This window comes from Petaurus breviceps, unplaced genomic scaffold (assembly GCF_028583685.1).
Source record: "Petaurus breviceps papuanus isolate PSGF00001 unplaced genomic scaffold, PetGlider_PUasm1.0 90535, whole genome shotgun sequence".
Lineage (NCBI taxonomy): Eukaryota > Metazoa > Chordata > Mammalia > Diprotodontia > Petauridae > Petaurus > Petaurus breviceps.
The window spans coordinates 1,869,801-1,882,546 of NW_027187270.1; the positions used below are offsets into that span (position 1 = coordinate 1,869,801).

General features: G+C 45.7%; 1 protein-coding gene and 1 long non-coding RNA gene across 9 annotated transcripts in view; one reads left to right on the top strand and one right to left on the bottom strand.

Moving 5' to 3' along the window:
- The window catches only part of LOC138142114 (uncharacterized), a 12,560-nt gene extending 3,985 nt beyond the window's left edge, over positions 1-8,575 (bottom strand). Inside the window, exons 1-3 of the long non-coding RNA XR_011163363.1 lie at positions 8,360-8,575; positions 6,437-6,501; positions 4,579-4,779 (exon numbers count right to left, since the gene is read on the bottom strand). This is a non-coding gene — a long non-coding RNA (uncharacterized lncRNA). The remainder of the gene's footprint in view (positions 1-4,578; positions 4,780-6,436; positions 6,502-8,359) is intronic.
- Positions 1-12,746, top strand: part of PASD1 (PAS domain containing repressor 1) — a 306,974-nt gene that overhangs the window by 227,101 nt on the left and 67,127 nt on the right. For all 8 annotated transcript variants that reach the window (XM_069063048.1, XM_069063052.1, XM_069063050.1 and 5 more), the window contains 4 exons: positions 3,781-3,835; positions 4,420-4,574; positions 6,891-6,982; positions 11,196-11,285. In XM_069063048.1, the coding sequence (XP_068919149.1) occupies positions 3,781-3,835; positions 4,420-4,574; positions 6,891-6,982; positions 11,196-11,285 (392 nt within the window). The remainder of the gene's footprint in view (positions 1-3,780; positions 3,836-4,419; positions 4,575-6,890; positions 6,983-11,195; positions 11,286-12,746) is intronic.

The following is a 12,746-nucleotide window of genomic DNA, read 5'->3' on the forward strand; positions in this document are numbered from 1 at the left end:
TCTCTGTCTCTCTCTCTGTCTCTCTCTCTCTCTGTCTCTCTGTCTCTCTGTCTCTCTCTCTCTCTCTGTCTCTCTCTCTCTCTCTCTCTCTCTCTCTCTCTCTCTCTCTCTCTCTCTCTCTCTCTCTCTCTCTCTCTCTCTCTCTCTCTGTCTCTCTCTCTCTCCCTCTCTCTCTCTCTCTCTCTCTCTCTCTCTCTCTCTCTCTCTCTCTCTCTCTCTCTCTCTCTCTCTCTCTCTCTCTCTCTCTCTCTCTCTCTCTCTCTCTCTCTCTCTCTCTCTCTCTCTCTCTCTCTCTCTCTCTCTCTCTCTCTCTCTCTCTGTCTCTCTCTCTCTGTCTCTGTCTCTGTCTCTCTCTCCTGATTAATTAAATGTAAACACGGCAAGCCCAGGGTAAGGGGCACGGGCACCCCGGGCTCCCAGCCAAGCTGAGTGTGCTGAGGATGCCAACTTGCAAATAAAAAGGCAACTTTGCAGAAAGAGAAGGCAGGCTGTCCATGGGAAATTCCTTTGCCAGCGAGCTTTTCATGGGAAGTACAGAAGGAGTGGCTGTCCAGGTTAGAGAAAGTTGTTGGAGAAACCAGCTCTTTCTCATTCAGCCTTCTTGGTGGAGAGCTGTGCGTGGCCAGTGGCAGGCTGGGGGGTGGGCAGGCAACACCTCTGGGTGCTCATACCCAGATCTCAGGCTGCATAAGGCCAGTGTGCTGAAAAAGAGATGAGCTTATTCATGTCCATTTTCTTGTTGTTCTGCTTTTAATTTTTCTACAAAATAATCTCAAGCTTTTCTTCTCAGTTTGCCATTTTCCAGTCTGTCAGGCACTAAGTTGGAAGGAAGCATGGTAGGCAGGCAGGCAGGCAGGCGGGTGGGCGGGCAGGCAGGTGGGCAGGCAGGCAGGTGGGCAGGCAGCTTTGGGCTTCAGCTGGGGAGCTGGTTTGCTCTGCCCATGGCTGAGCCATGGCCCAGGGGCTTCTACTACCCTACCCACCTTCGTGTCTCCATAGCAGTGACCCTTGTGTTCTGATCCAGCTTGCTGAAAAAGGTTAGTCTGGTGGTTCCTATCCCCCCAGAGGGCACCAGGCCCAAAGTCTCCTTCTGGAAATGTTTCTTTACTTATATTGGCAGCGCTGGGATTTTCCAAATCCAGCAGATGGCTTCCCATCATCCCATGGGTGAGAGCATTGTCAGCTAGTAGAGATCAGAACTGGAGAAGTGGAGGATGCCCCAGCAACCTGGAGGGGGAAAAGAAAGGGTGTGTATTTCCCTCCTCAGTGATTCCCTGATCTGAGGGTGAGGGTGAGAGGCCCAGGAGTTGGAGCATCCCCTTCCTGCATTGCACTGGAGACCTCGCTTAGCACTTAATGAACCTGCAGGAGAGGGGGTGAGCCGCCTGTGCCCCACCTGCTGTGTGGGTCTCCCCCCCATTTTGGGATTCACAGTCATGGTACCTTCTATGCCACAGTGCAGTGGAACCCTCGTCCTGCCAGTCACTTCTTCATTTTGGATGGCCTTTTATCTGTAAGATGGGACGGGATGGGCTCTATGACTTTCCAGTTCTGATAAACGATTTTAGATGAATCCTCTGCCTTCTTTACCCACCTAAGAGGGCTTCACTTAGAAAGATCAAGGTCCAAAGCCAGCCTCATCAGTGGTTAGTGTCCTGTAAGCTGGTGTGTATGAGTAAGGCTCTGTGGCAAGTAGTCTGTTCATTCAGTCAGTAAACATTTATTAATCACCTGCTGTATGCCAAGTATGGTGCTGAGCACTGGGGATACAAAAAGAGGCAAAAGCCAGTCCCTACCCTCAAGGAGCTTACAATCTAGGACATACAAAGATGAAACAGGTCTCATTCTAACCCACAAGGAGCTTACGTGTTTGTGTGGAGAGCTTAGACATGTGTACAAGTGGCTAGGACGAAGGAGAATTTACTAAGTGTATGGGGAAGAAAGGAGAAGCGTAAGGGCAGGCCCCTTTCCAGATTTCTCTCTGCATACCGAGAATTATCCAACTTGTCCTTAACATTTATTTTGACCTTTAGGCTTTGATGGATATAAGTAGGGTCTAAATGAAAGTAGGTCAGAAGCTGAGCAGAAAAAGAATCTTTGTTTCTTAAGTCTCAGGTTCCTTTAGATACCTGGAAAAGTGAGCCTTGAGCTCACTTATTTTTTATTAGGTTTTTTTTTTCACTTAACAGGTATTTTAATTTTTTCCTTTGGAGGAAGTTGGGGTTAAGTGACTTGCCCAGGGTCATGCATCTAGTAAGTGCCTGAGGCTGGATTTGAACTGGGGTCCTCCTGACTCCAGGCCTGGTGCTCTAGCCACCTAGCTGCCCCCCCCTTTTTGGAGGCAATCTGGGCCATTTATTTTCTACCTCCTGCTGCCACCTCCCCTCCCCCACCTCCACTGGGATGGGGGGAATTAAACCCTTGTAATAAATATGCATAGTTAAGCAAAACAAATCCTCATGTTGACTGTCTCCAAAAATGTATGTCTTATTAGGTACTCTGGGTCCACCACCTCTGGGTCAGGAAGTGGGTAAATCTGTTTGTTCATTGGTCCTCTGGAATTGTGGTTGGTTTCTGCATTAATCAGTGGCCTTAAATCTTTCAGAATTGTTTGTTTTTATGATGTTGGTATTGTATGAATTGTTCTTCTGATTCTGTTCACTTCACTTTGCATCTGTTCATGGGTTTCTCTGAAACCATCCCTTTCATCATTTCTTACAGTGTAATAGTATTCCATTGCGTTCACATGTAATAATTGTTCAGCCATTCTCCAACTGATGGGCATCTCCCTTAGTTTTCAGGTTTTTTTGCCACCACAAAAAGAGCTGATATAAATATTTGTGTTTATCTGGGTCCTTTGCATCTTTCTTTAATCTCATTGGGGTAAGGACTCAATAGTGGTCTTGCTGGTAAGTGACTTTGGGGGCATAGTTCCCAATTGCTTTCTAGAACAGCTGGACCGATACCCAACTTCACCAACAATGTATCATTGTACATATTTTCCTTCAACCCCTCCATCATTTGTTCTTTTCTTTTTTTTTGGTCAGCTTTGCCCATCTGATGGGTGGGGGTAGAACTTCAGAGATGCTGTAATTTACATTTTTCTAATTATTTGTGCTTTGGAGTATTTTTCATGATTGTAAATGACTTGGATTCCATTCTTAGAAAGTTGACTGTTTATCCTCCAACCATTTATCAGTTAGGGAATGGCTCTTATTCTTAAAAGTTTGAATCCATTCCTTTTTGGACCTTTGTCAGAAAAATTTGCTTCCAACTCTCCCCTTCAGTTAACTGGTTCCATTCCCATCTTTGTTGCATTGCTTACCTTCTTTCTTGTGGAGGGTCAATTACTTGGAACAAACTGGTCATTCCCCAACTCCCTTTGCTTACTTAACTTCTGTAGAAGATAGGGGGAGTTAAACTCATTTAGGAGACCAGGCTGACTATGACTATTTCTCAAGTTAAGAGAAGTTGTGTTGTGTACCTGCACTGAATGGCCTTTTAAAAGCTTTGCAAATACATACATTTGTAATGGATTATTCTAGATTTTGAGTGAGGCTTTCACAGTAAAGCACCTAAGATTAGTTGTCCATCCACACACCACATTAGTGGTTTAATGGAATTTGGTGTCATCACACTCTGAAAAGCACTTAGAAATCCTTGCAGGAAAAATGCTTGGTAAGTAAAGGGTACAATTAGTCATATCACTCAACTCTTAGTCACTACCAAGAAAATAAAAACTGAAGAACTCACGAAAATATCGCTCTATTTTAATTTCAGAACCTAGTTGCTTAAAGGAAGTGATGGATGAAGAAGAGAAGGACAGGTTAAAGAGGTAGGAAAAGCACAATTCTAAAAGAAAGTTCCTTAGCCTTTTCATTCATGAGATTGCTGCTTGAACCTGGAGGCCTGTTTAGCCAATCCAAAGAGCTCAGACAAATTCAAGTTCACAGGATCAACAAATAAATACTGCTTAGACATATATGTGTGTGTGTGTATGTGTGAGTGTGAGTGTGTTTCCAGTTCAGCCTTCTTTCTAATTCCTACAGTGTTGGCTTTGATCCCGCCCCCCCCTTTTTTAAGCAATCGGGGTTAAGTAACCAGCCCCCTTTTTAATCACTCCTGGGGTATAGTGATGGCTAGATGGAGTGTGTTGTGATATGATCTTTAGGTGGCTGCTGAGACAACGTGACGGAACGGAGGCCATGAAATGGCTTCCAGGAAATTTGGAATGTTGGCTGTGGTATGTTAGAGGATGAATGGATAAGATGGATGGCAGTTGCTCAGATGTTACCCTTCCCCCCACCCCGAAGTGAGTCACCACCTTATTCTTGTCCCTTCGCCTCCCCAGCCAGTGTCTTCTCTCTAAATCCTGAGCCCCACATTTGCTCCTGATGCCTTTGTATTTTCTTTAACCAGGGCATCCAGGAACAAGTCAGAAAAGAAAAGGAGAGATCAGTTCAATGTTCTCATTCGAGAGCTTTGCAGCATGCTTCAGGGGCAAGGCCAGCCCATCAAGATGGATAAGGCTACCATCTTACAGAAGACCATTGACTTTTTACACAAGCAGAAAGGTACCTTTGGGGCTGCCTGGTGCCAGGCCTGTGGTTTTCCATTTCCAATATGAAAATAGATTCTAGACAGTCTAGTTGTGTCGGTCATTCTCCCAGGAGCATACTCCGGGGGTGGGAAGCAGTCAGGCCTGGGAGGCCCCTAATGGTCTTGCCCAGCTCCTAGAATCTTGTTTTCTCAGTCGCAGCAGTTTGTTTGTGACAGGTGCTTAAATGTCATTGTAATCAATGCAAAAGAAGAAAAATAAAGTGGAAATAATTAGAAGCATAACTGGGCAAAATCTCATCTCTGCTGCTGCCACAACCTTCCACTTGTATTTATCTAAGAGGTAGTAATGGAATAATTAGGTTAGACTACAAGTGATTTGGGGATTTTAATCCTTTGTTAAAAGGGCAGCATGGGGGAACTATTAATTTAGTGGTACATTTCGAGGTAAGCAGAATTGAACACTGAAAAGGTCACAGAATCTTTTTCCAGTGAGACATTTAACAAGTGTTGTTGGGGGGAATACATTATTCTTTGCTCCTAAAGACAAGGAAATGCTAAAAGAAAATGGAGCTAGGTCTGGAGGCCTGGGTTCTAGTCCTGTCCCTGTCACTAACTCTTCCTGTGACCCAGGTAAGTCACTTTACTCCTGGGAGCCTTGGTTTCCTCTTCTGTAAAATGAAAAAGTTCAACTAGATGCTCCCTATAGAGCCTTCTAGCTCTTACCATTCCATGATGCTATGAAGTTGACAGTGTATACACAAGAGACTTTTCCTGGGTAAGAAGTCCAAGGCCACAAAAACTTACAACTTTTCCCTGGTTTTTTCCATTTTCTAGATAACTTTTATAACCAGATAGCAGCTGTTGGGATGCCATTTGATTGTATATTTTCTGAGCCGAGGGTGTAGGGAAGTAATCACCTAAGGAACATTGCAAAGTTCTCAGGGTCAGTGACGCTTGAGAAGGGTAGCCTGCAGTCTTTCAAGCTCCTATCTGGATCAGCACTAGTGGTGCAACCAGAGATGAGTTTACCACCTCTGCATGCCTACCTGCAGGATTTGGGGATGAGCAAGTGGGCAGTAGACCTTCTGGCCAACACACTGGCAGGGTTGGCCTGTGCTTACTTCAGAAAATGCCCTTTTGGGGGCCAGATGTACCCACTTAATGTACTCTGGCTTTAAGCACTGATTCCTTTGCTGTCATGGAGTAAGCCCCAAGTTTGGCATAAAAGGACCTGGGTTTGACTCCTGGCTCTGCTACTTAAACTTCTTGGGCCTCAGTTTCTTCATCTGGAAAATGAGGGGGTTGGACCAAATGATCTTTGAGGCCCCTTCCTTCAAATCTTTGATCCCCTCTTTTCCTTAAAGTAGAGCTATAGGCAGGGGGTCTGTTTTTTAATATGTACAGAATGTTTAAGTGCAATGCCATTTTGTTATTGATTCAATTTGCTAAACTGCTCTAAGAAAAAAAATTTTGTTTTTAATCTGGCCCCAGGATTTCATGAGGGCAGGATACTCCCAGTGTATAATACTCTCCTATTACACATTGGCACCTCTTGGCAACTCAAGAATCTTAGAACTTGGGGCACCAAAAGGTTAAGTGCCCTAGGGTCACATAAACAGTACGTGTCAGAGGCAGGACTTGAACCCAAATCCTCCTGTCTCTGAGACTGGCTCACTATTCCATGCTGCTATCCAGAAAACTGACACAGGAAAATTTTGCTCCAGAGATGGTCTTTTTAAAAGGCAGTTGTTAATTGTTTCTAAGGGACATCTAGCTCCCAGCGTATTAAGTAAGGAACCTACCCAAATCTTCAGTAGGCTAGGGGCCACATACCAGAGGGGAGGGATCTAGTGACTTTCTTGCATGCCATACTTACTCGGGTACTTCCAGAATCCATGCTTTGGTTTGTGTGCAGACACCTTCCACTGTCTTCTAGAGCTGCTGTGTGTCAAAAGAGGTGGTTAATTGGTAGGTAAAGTCTTGGTGTGAAGTGGTCAAGCTTGGGCTTTCCAAGTGCAGCCTTCAAGAACCCAGCCTCTAAGAGGCATCTGTGTGTGTATGTGTGTGCGTGTGTATGTGTGCGTGTGTGCGTGTGTGTGTGTGTGCGTGTGCGTGTGCGAACCTTTGTCTTCAACCAGAGTGAGACTAGACTGAAATGCTTCTGACACAGGGGCAATTTCAGTACCAAAGCAATTAGCTACCAGTAAAACCTCAGCATGGTTTCAGAGGAGGCCCTGTTCCAAAATGGACTGTCACCTTGGAAAAAAGAGAGAGACTCCCTATAGTCATTTGAATCTCTTTTCTTTCCCTTGCTTCTTTCTCCTTTTAAGAAAAAGAAACCCAGGCACAAGCTGCTAGCGCCAGAGGGGCCTGGAAACCCTCATTTCTTAGCAATGAGGAATTCACACAGTTGATGTTTGAGGTAAGAGACCTTCTAAAATGTGTATGCATTGTACATGGAAGATACACGATAGACCTTGTCACTGGGATAGGCACTGGAAATTCTGACCAAGTTGTGAGGGGATTCAGTCAGTGTCTGGAGACAGCCTTGATCATGTAAGCTCACAAATCCTCCTTGGGCTCCAAAGTGGAGTTTTGTATCAGGCCAGCTGTGTAGAAGAGAGTGTCACAAACTGGACTCTTAACCTTGGTCAGCCATCAGATCGGAGATACTAGAGCTAGAGGAAGCCAGCCAGTCCAATCCCCTCATTTTACAGATGAGGAAACTGAGGCCTATGGAGATTAAGTGATTTGTCCATGGTCATATAGCTAGTAAGTATCAAAGGCAGGATCTGAACCCATGTCCTTTGACTCAAGAGCCATTGTTCTTTCCACTGTGCTTTACTGCCATAAGAATCAGAATTCTGGGCTGTGGGCCAGTAGTTATAAGTTATAAATAACCCTTCCTATCTGAGGTCATTTCTTTACATGGACCCACACTAAGAAAATATGGCTTCAAGCTGATGTCCACTTCTGCAAGAATAGTTTAGAATGCATGCACGTTAGGTGCCTGTGTGAGTATTGGCCTCATTGTCTACTCTAACCCAAGAAGTAGGCCTTGTTTCCACTAGACATACTAAACCCAACCCAATTCAGCCAGCATTTATTAAGCACCTAAGATGGATGTGCCATTAAGTGGCTTTTTCACTTGGACGAATTTATAGACATTTGGTTGGCCCATAAAAACCTTTATTTCTGGAGACCCACGGTTGTGCTTGAGCCAGCTTAAATTGGTTTGGGAGAGCCAGTTGTGAAATTTTAACTGTGAGCATTTGCACCTCAGAAATCAGCATATACCCAGAATCAGGGGGGTGTTTCCCAGATTTAAGAAAGAAATAGAGAAAATGTTAATGCAGATTAAACCTAAAGGTGTGTGGTGTGTATTTCCACCTCCCCCCCAGCAGAGAGCTGGTTGTTAAACACCCCTGAGTGTATCCTCCCAACTACTCAAATGGCTCTTTCCGTTGCTTCTATTTATTGTGGAGGTAAAGCAGCACGTGATGACCATGAGGAGGCTGCAGCCTCTGGGTCTGCGCCCAATGGGTTGGATCAGTGGCCCACTGAGGACCCTTCCAATTCTGAAATTCTAGGATTCTGTGAGGGATATTGGGAAACTGACAGAAGGAGTGCCATCAGAGAGCTAGCTGGCTGGGTGTGGGCACGAGCTGCTACAGGTCTAGGTGAGGGCTGCCCAGCATGGCGGATGACCCCCTTTTGGAGGATACTCCTGGGAGGGCCTGGGCCAGGAGAAAACAGAAGAGCTCAGATCAGTTTACCCCCCCCCCCCCTTAGCTCCTACCTTTCATGATCTCTTGGGAAAATTCAATATTGCCCTCCTCAGAACTGCCTTGAGCTGGACACGGGTGGAATCTGGGCCTGGGGGAAGGGGCGGAGGTCTCATGCCTCAGCAGTGACCCTTGAGAATCTGTTCCGAGGGAACTTTGGCCCCGTGTCACGTTCCCGATTGCACCATCTGCTTGAGGCAGAGCAGAGCCGGTAATGAGGGACGGCTGTTGCGACTGGGGATGCGAGGGGAGGCTGCCAACTGCTTAGCTCCTTGATGATCCTTGTTGACTACATTCCCCAGCAACACAAGCATTGGCTCTGGGGGTTTCAATTTTTGCCTACATTGCTGGGAAGGGAAAAAAATGGATAGATAGGGAAGATGGGAATAGCACAGTAGGAAGGATGCCAGAGGGCTATGAATGGAGGGAGGGACAGTGACCCTCCCCATGACTGCACATGCTCTGTGAGGACCTCTGTTCATTTGTCTGTGTGTTCCTTTCTGGAACCTGTCATTTCCCTAGAGTAGGGAGTTTCCAGTGTGGAAACTCTCTCCAATGATGCTAATTATCAAGTTATCTCATTGCTTTTGGAAGCAAAGAAAGAACACACATTTATTAAGCACCTACTGTGTTCCAGGTACTGTGCTAAGGACTTTACATATTTTAGTTCTTTTGATTCTCACAACAACCCCATGAGGTGGGTGCTGTTATGATGCCCATTTTACAGATGGGAACCTAAGGCAGATGCAATGGCTTCCCCGGGGTCACAGAGCTAGCAAGTGTCTGAGGCTGGATTTGAACTGCTGTCCTCTTGAATCTAGCCCCAGTCACTTTTAGTACTTAGCTGGCAGTGAAAGGTTAGACGACCTCCTGTCCAGTATGCTTCATTGCCCCTTGGGGAACTTTTTATTTAAGAGAACCACTTTTGACTAGTAGCAGCAAGGAATTTCAAGATTTTTAATAATTAAATTAAATAATATAAAAAATACCCTCAGAAATCCTTCTAGCAGATTTTTTTTAAAGGGGGTTAAGGTAAAATTGAAATTAACACTAGGGTAAAGTTGTTCAGTTTGGACTACAGAGTTTATGGTGCAAAGTATGTTATTTGGGAATAGCTGGGAACAGTGACACATGATTTATTACAAATCTCTTGCTTAATGTGAAGTTTAATACATGCTGGGAGACAAGGAATGTAACTTAAGTAACTTTCTGCTACTGTATAATTGGTACTGTATCTTAACGGTTTGAGTGAGGGAGTCCTGCATTCAAGTACTGTCCCTGATCTCCTGGCTGTGGGCCCCAAGGCAGCTATCTTCACCTGCTCTGTCCAGCTCCCCAGGACTTGGAAGTCGAGGAATGGGCACTCCTTTGCCTCAGAAGGAATGTCCTTACTGGTAGCTCCCACCTACGCCAATGCTATCAGAGGCCTAGTTTAAGAACGTTCTAGTGATTTGGACCTCTCGTGGCATTTGGTGTTCTACTCTTCTAACAAACTGGCTTCAACCTGGGGGAAGCAGGGCGGGGGGGAGGGGTGGTTCCTGAAAATAAGCTAGATGCTTCATGTTCCCACCCAAGGCTTATGCCCTGGCAATGGCAGTTCCAGGGATAGTTGGTTTTCTTTGCAAACGCTCCAGGCTAACAAGGCCTAAGAGAATAAGGAAGGTCTTATTAAAATGTAGCAAAGGCAGCTTGCCAGAGCCAGACATTCAAGATGCTTTCTCTTCTGGTGGGCTCCCTGCCCCCCCGGATATCTATATAGTCACTGCCACCTGTGGTGCTTCCCTGAAGTTGAGCCCCCACTCCCACCCCTACCTCCCACATGGGAAAAGAACTGTGGCTTGCTCATCATACCTGTGGTGAGCACCACCTTCCCCAGGGATCAGTACACTCGCTCCAGATTCACAGGGGCAAAGGACTTGTGGTTGCTCAAGCACTAATTTGCTCACCCTGACCTGCACAGTCCGCAGAGCTCATGGTACTTGGAAAGGCCAAGGCCCAGGTTTGCCACCGTGGCTCTGCTTTCCGTGGCTTCCTGGTACTGTCCCTACCTCTGGTCCTCTGGTTCCCTGCCATACTCATATGTCTTCTCACTTCAGCACTCCATCACTGTGCTAGCCTCTCTACAGCATTGCTCTGGCCTCTCTTCTGCCAAAGCTTGGAGGTGTCCATCACTTACCACACTGCTACCACTGCCATTGTCACTGACTCTAAGAGTTACTGTGGTCACTCCTCAGGAGACAGCTAGAGTTTTTAGTGGGATAGTCAACCTGCCACTGGGCTAATCCCCTTAATTCCAGCTCTTGGATTTTAGTCAGGCCTGAAGCTTTGTGTGGCTTACACATAAAAGGGGCCTTCATGCATCCATGAAGGCCTTCTGATCCATTCCTGATGGGTCCCCAACCCACTTTCTATGTGATTAGGACCAGGGGAAAAACCTAACAGCTTGTATCCTTTTTCATTCATGAGTCCAGTCAATCACCAAGCATTTTTAAGCGCCTACTATATGCCATAGTTCTAGGCACTGGGGGAAACAAGTACAAAGAATGAAGTGAGTTCCATGTATACTGTTTCCAGTTCCTGTGGTCTTCCTTTCCCATCCCCCCTCCCCTTGCTACCACCTAGAATTTGTCCTTGCACATTACTTTAAGTCTTAGAGAGGCCTTGTGAAAGTATTAGAAACCCTGGGAGGGGAGGGGCCAAGCTGGCAATCGGTCTGAGTAGCCACAGAGCCAAAGTCTCATGTTAATGTCCCTTTTCTACAAGAAATAAAGTTTAACATGCTGTTGTTGTCATACTATGTAATTGTATCTAGAAATACATTTGGATGGTACTGTTTTCTCTCTTCAATAGGCGTTGGATGAGTTTCTGATTGCCCTGACCACCGAGGGAATAATTATTTATGTATCTGATAATGTCTCTTCTCTGCTGGGCCATTTACCAGTAAGTTCCAACACCCATCTGAGACTTTCTTAACCTTTTCTTTTGGGCTCTTCATTTTTAGTGGGATGAAGCAGATGATTGAGAAGAGAAGGTGTTTAACATAGGTATACAGTGTGTCCCTGTTCTGACAAGTGGTCTTCATTTTTGATGTGTTTAAGCAATCTATATAACTGACCTGGGACTAGGATGTAATGAGTGAGGGGGGAGCCAAGATGGCGGAGTAAAAGCAGACTCCCCCAAATCCCTCCAAATACCTATAAAAATAACTAAACAAATTCTAGACCAGCAGAACCTACAAAATGACGGAGTGAAGCAAATTTCCAGCCCAAGAAGGTCTACAGGAAATGTCTGTTACGCAGAACTGGGAAAGGAGTGCAGTCCAAACAGCACTCCCCCCCCCAACTTCCCTCAGCAAACCTAGGATGTAATGAGGCTGGGAAGGCTCAGGAGTGGTCTCTGATGGCAATTCCTGAAGAGTGTCCCATAACATGTAGGACATAACAGCAGTGTTCTTGGACTGGATGGATCATCCCTAGGGAATTCTTTTGAAATGGACAGTGTCTACTTAGATAAAACCTGCTTGTTAAAACAACGACAACAAAGCACTAGTGACCTTACTTTAGAGCAGGGATTCTTTGCCTGGGTTCTGTGAATTTGTCTTCTTTTCATTATTGCCATCTAATTGCTTTCCTTTGTAACACTATATATTTTATTTTATGTATTTAAAAACATGATCCTGGAAGAGGGGAGGGAGTCACAGACTTCACCTGACTGCCGAAGAGGTCCATGACCCAAGGCAGGTTAAAGATCCTTGCTTTTGAGACATACCTCCCATGTGAAGGGACAGTTCACTAGACAATAAAAGGCCAGATTTGTTTATTGCCAGGTCATGGCAGCCATTTCCAGGTGTCATTAGCTACTTGTCTTTTTCTATTGAAGGGCAAATTATGTTCTCATTTAGAAACTTAGAGAAGCAATTACATGGCTGGGCACAAATACGGGTGCACAGGCAACAACAGCTGGAAGGGGGTGGACGGTCTCTTCCACAAGTGTCTAGGAAAGGGCACGTGATCATCATTCTTTTAGTTGCCAGCCCTGGCAGCGTCTGGTTGGCTGGAAGGGCTTCCAGTGTGGTGCCTTTGCTAGACACTGCCCGCCTCTTTACATTTCAGCAGCTTGGCCACCAGCACCTTTAGCCATAGCAACCCAGGAAAGGGAGAGCAGACATATCCTCATAAAAACTGTCAAATATAAACATAGCACATTCTCCCTGCAGCCCAGCTAATTGGGATGGTGAGTTTAGCCCTAACTGGCTCGAGTCCTGTTGCTGCCTATTCCCTCCTCTTGCCTCCTGACACTTGGCAACTGCTAACTCCAGACTTCAGAGGAATGCTTGGAGTCTCCAATGGCACATCACATCACGAGGGATTGGAGGCAAAGACAAATCGGGAGCTGCCTGCA